We start from the raw sequence: 3,990 nt of genomic DNA, 5'->3' as shown, positions 1-3,990 counted from the left end.
TTCGTGGCCCATGCACAGAAGTCGGTATTTTGTGGAAGAGCCACACTCAAGGGGCCAAAGAGCCGCATGTGGCTCGCGAGCCGCAGTTTGCCGACCACTGGTATAGATCAATACGAGAATCCATGAGCATGGTATACCTCTCCATCTGCCTTCATCTATGGCAGTGGTTCTCAACCTTGGCTGCACATTAGAATCACCTGGGAATCTTTTTAAAATCCTGATTTCTGGGCCTCATCCTCCAGAAATTCTGTTTCTTTGTTACTAATGTAGCCCCACCCCACAACAAAGAAACAGAATTTCTGGAGGATGAGGCCCAGAAATCAGGATTTTAAAAAGATTCCCAGGTGATTCTAATGTGCAGCCAAGGTTGAGAACCACTGATCTATGGAGACCTTCTTGAGTCTCTCTCAGCAGTATTTTGTAGCTTTGAGCATACATGTTTTACTTTATTCTTAAGTACTTTGTTTTTTTCATGCTTATAAATGCTATTGTATTTTTAGTTTCCTTTTACAGTTGTTTGTTGCCAGAAATACATTTTTTTGTGTCTATTAATCTCGTAGCCTATAACATTGCTAATTCACTTATTGGTTCAGAGTTTTGGAGTAAATCCCTTTGGGTTTTCTATATACACAATGTGTCATTTATGAAGATAGAAAGGTTTACTTCTCCCTGTCCTGCCTGGAAGCATGGTTGTTGTTGGTTTTTTGTCTCATTTCCCCTGATTAGAGTCCAGAACCATCTGAATGGAGGTGGTAGGCACTGTCCTTGCTACTAAGCACAATGGGAGCTTCCAGTCCCCCCAGTGAGTACAGTGGTTCCTGTGGGTGATCCGTGATGCCCTTTGTCAGGTGGAGGGAGTTTCCTTCCATTCCTAGTTTGCTGTGTTTCTATCATAAATAAGTGTTGAATTTTGTCAAATGATTTTTTTTGGTATTGATTGAAAGGATTGTATAAATGTTCTTCTTTATTAATGTAATGAATTCTATTGATTGACCTTCTAATGTGAAAATAACCCTTACATTCCTGGGGAGCTGTGCAGGTGTCACTGACCTCAGGAGAGGCTGGCGCTCAGCTCAGGGTCTGGCCGATCTATGCTGGAGATGAGCACGTGGACGGCTGGGGACGGCTGGATGAGGCTGCTCGAGGGTGGGCCTGTGTCCTGAGGAGGTACAAGCAGGGGTGTGTGTTCCGGGTGAGGGTGAGCAGCTGTGAAAGTGGGGCCCTGGATGGTGTGTGAGTGTGTGTGTGTGTGTGTGTGTGTGTGCGCGCGCGCGCGTGCATATGTCCACACAGGACTCTGGATAAATAATCTTGGACTCTTCAGATTTTCAAAGTGAACAAACATTAAGTAAAACATCAAGACTTGCTCTGGCCTGACTCTAACCTGACCCCTAACGTAGTCCAGCCTCCCTCCCTTCTCACCCCACCTCCCACTACCCCCCGGCCCAGCCTTGTAGGTGGACAGAAGCAGGAAGCTTCTTTGTAAAATGAGATAGTGCGCGTAGGTGCAGCCTTTCCATCAGCTCTGATCTATGTGGCTTTCTTAACCTTACTGATGACTTATTTGCATCTTCTTGATCCCACACCCAACATAATTATTCATTTGTTTTATCCCCTAAGACGCACAATAATCCCCAAACAACACCGACACTACCATCAACAGCATGACCGCCGAGAAGTTGAAGATGTTTTATGCACTGTTAAAATCCTTGGGTTATATAGATGTCCAGGCAAAAGTGTGTTTTATTTTTATTGATGACTTATTTGCATCTTCTTGATCCCACACCCAACATAATTATTCATTTGTTTTATCCCCTAAGACGCACAATAATCCCCAAACAACACCGACACTACCATCAACAGCATGACCGCCGAGAAGTTGAAGATGTTTTATGCACTGTTAAAATCCTTGGGTTATATAGATGTCCAGGCAAAAGTGTGTTTTAAAATTATTTGGAAGATGAAACACTTTGTCATTCTTTTTGTCCACAGACTGCGGAGACATAGAATACTGGACTTTAAAGTCACATGGGAGACTTCGGTGGGCTATGCCACCAACTGCTAATCCAAGTTCATGGTTTCATCTTGTTTTCAAATATAAGAATTCCTTTAAAAATGTACTTTAATTGACTTTAGTAATTACATGACTGTTTACATGGTTCTAAAGTCAAATCCACACACCCAGGTGTATTCACAGAAGTCTAGTCTCTACCCCTCTCTCCCTCACTCCATAGCCACCTGTTCCCCACAGGTCACAATTTAATTGAAAACAAACTTGATGGCTTATCCTTCCATTTGTAAAAATATAACCAGCTGGCCCTCAATAAGTGAATGGGCATCCACACCCTTGTTTACTTCGCGGCACCTCTTGGAGATAACCTGGTGGCGGTGGCCACAGAGATGGCTCCTCCCTCCAGCTGCCAGCTGCTCCATGGCCTGGACGGAACAGATGCCAGCATGGCTCCTGGGCTTCTGCGACCCTGCCGTGCAAGGCGGGCAGGGGGCGGAGGGAGGGATAGCCTCAGAAGCAGCTTTTCCCTCTGCCTGCCTGTAGAATGGTTCCTAGGAGCGAGTTACTGGGTCAAAGGCCACGCATCTCTAATTTTGGTGGATATGACGAACCCCCTTCCATGGGGTGTGTGCCATGCTCAGTATCAACAGGAGAGGTCTGAGGCTGCCCCCCACCCCCCCAAGAGTGTTGTGGACTCTGGCGTTTGCCCATGCGAGACGGAAATGCCACTATAGGCACTTCTAATCTATATTTCTCTTTGTGAGTCTGTTGGGGTCTTTTTGTATCTTTAACGAACCCTTTACATCGCCTTTTCTGTGAAGTGTGTTCACATATCCATTAGCTGGCATCTCGCCCAATGTCCAGGGGAAGTGAGTGTCAGAGGCCAGTGGTCTTGGGGAGGGAGGGGGGCATGAGAACGCAGCAAGCGTTTCTCAAGAGAAGTGGACGACCTCTTGCTCAGGGTCAGCTGGGTAAGCTACCTTTTCTTGGGGTCTACCCCACACTGGCTCAAACCAGCCAAAGCTGGAGGTTGCTGCCCTTGGGGCGGGGGCGGAGGGGGCAGGGAACCCCTCTCAGAGAGACATGTCCTCGAAAAGGGAGACACGCCCTTCAGCTCTGGGTCCAGCTGCTGGAGGTTCACAGCTGACTGTCAAGCAGGGGTGAGGTGCAATCACACCCCAGGCTCTCCACCATCGCCCCTGCAGCCTGAGGGCCTCACCAGGAGCAGGCTGGCAACTCCTGTCCCCCAGTGGGAAGCCCAGCAGGTTCTTGAACAGGGGCATGACCTCCTGGAAGTGGGGGGTGCCTCGCAGACAGGGGCCGGGATCCAGGCCGGGCAGCTTGATGTCCGAGGTCCTGCGGGAAGGCAGCCTGTCCAGGAGCGGGGCCTGGAGTGGGGCCAGCGGCCAGCCTCCCAGTCAGAGAAGCCTCGGGTGGAGACCGGGGAAGGAGGCCTGGGAGGGTAGAGAAGCACCGCAGGGGCAGGGAGAGGGCAAGAGGCTGGGAGGAGTCAGGACTCTGGCGTTTGCCCATGTGACAGGGAAATGGAGCAGCCTCCGAGGCCCCCCTTGGCCGCTGCCGGGAGGGGTCCCAGGGGGCTCATGCAGCCGCAGAGCAGAACAGGAGCAGGCAGTCCTGGGGAGCCAGCCAGGAGGAGGGGAACAGCAGCTGTCAGGGTGAGTGAGCCAACCTGGGGTGGCGAGGGCTCGGGGTCAGCGCCCAGCAGAGCCTTCTCTGCCTTCCGCCAGCACCGGCTGTAGTCTCGCTGCACAGCGGCCCGCCCAGCTGTGGGCCGGGTGGGTGGGGTGCTGCAGCCATCTGACAGGGGCACTTCTGTCATCTGCAGGTGTCCAGATGCCTTGAGGCATGTAGTCTGGGGTGACAGGTGCTTCGGGCAGCTGTTGCGGGAGGGGCCTGAGGAGGAGCAGGCAAGGGTGGTGTCGTAGGAGCTCCCCTCACTGGGCCTGTGTGTGTCTGTG

At 51.0% G+C, this 3,990-nt stretch overlaps 1 protein-coding gene across 3 annotated transcripts in view; it reads left to right on the top strand.

Moving 5' to 3' along the window:
- Positions 1-3,990, top strand: part of LOC102238705 (G-protein coupled receptor 35) — a 24,325-nt gene that overhangs the window by 13,716 nt on the left and 6,619 nt on the right. Inside the window, exon 1 of one of the 3 annotated variants that reach the window (XM_014546766.1) lies at positions 3,332-3,687. The exons of the other annotated variants lie outside the window; for them this stretch is intronic. Within the exon in view, the coding sequence (XP_014402252.1) occupies positions 3,356-3,687 (332 nt within the window). The 5' untranslated portion in view covers positions 3,332-3,355. Of the gene's footprint in view, positions 1-3,331; positions 3,688-3,990 lie in introns of those variants that run through there. 3 annotated transcript variants of the gene reach the window in all.

The sequence above is a fragment of the Myotis brandtii genome, unplaced genomic scaffold, assembly GCF_000412655.1.
Source record: "Myotis brandtii unplaced genomic scaffold, ASM41265v1 scaffold112, whole genome shotgun sequence".
Classification (NCBI taxonomy): domain Eukaryota; kingdom Metazoa; phylum Chordata; class Mammalia; order Chiroptera; family Vespertilionidae; genus Myotis; species Myotis brandtii.
Note: the sequence above shows the minus strand (reverse complement) of the source record. Positions and strands in the feature narration are given on the sequence as shown.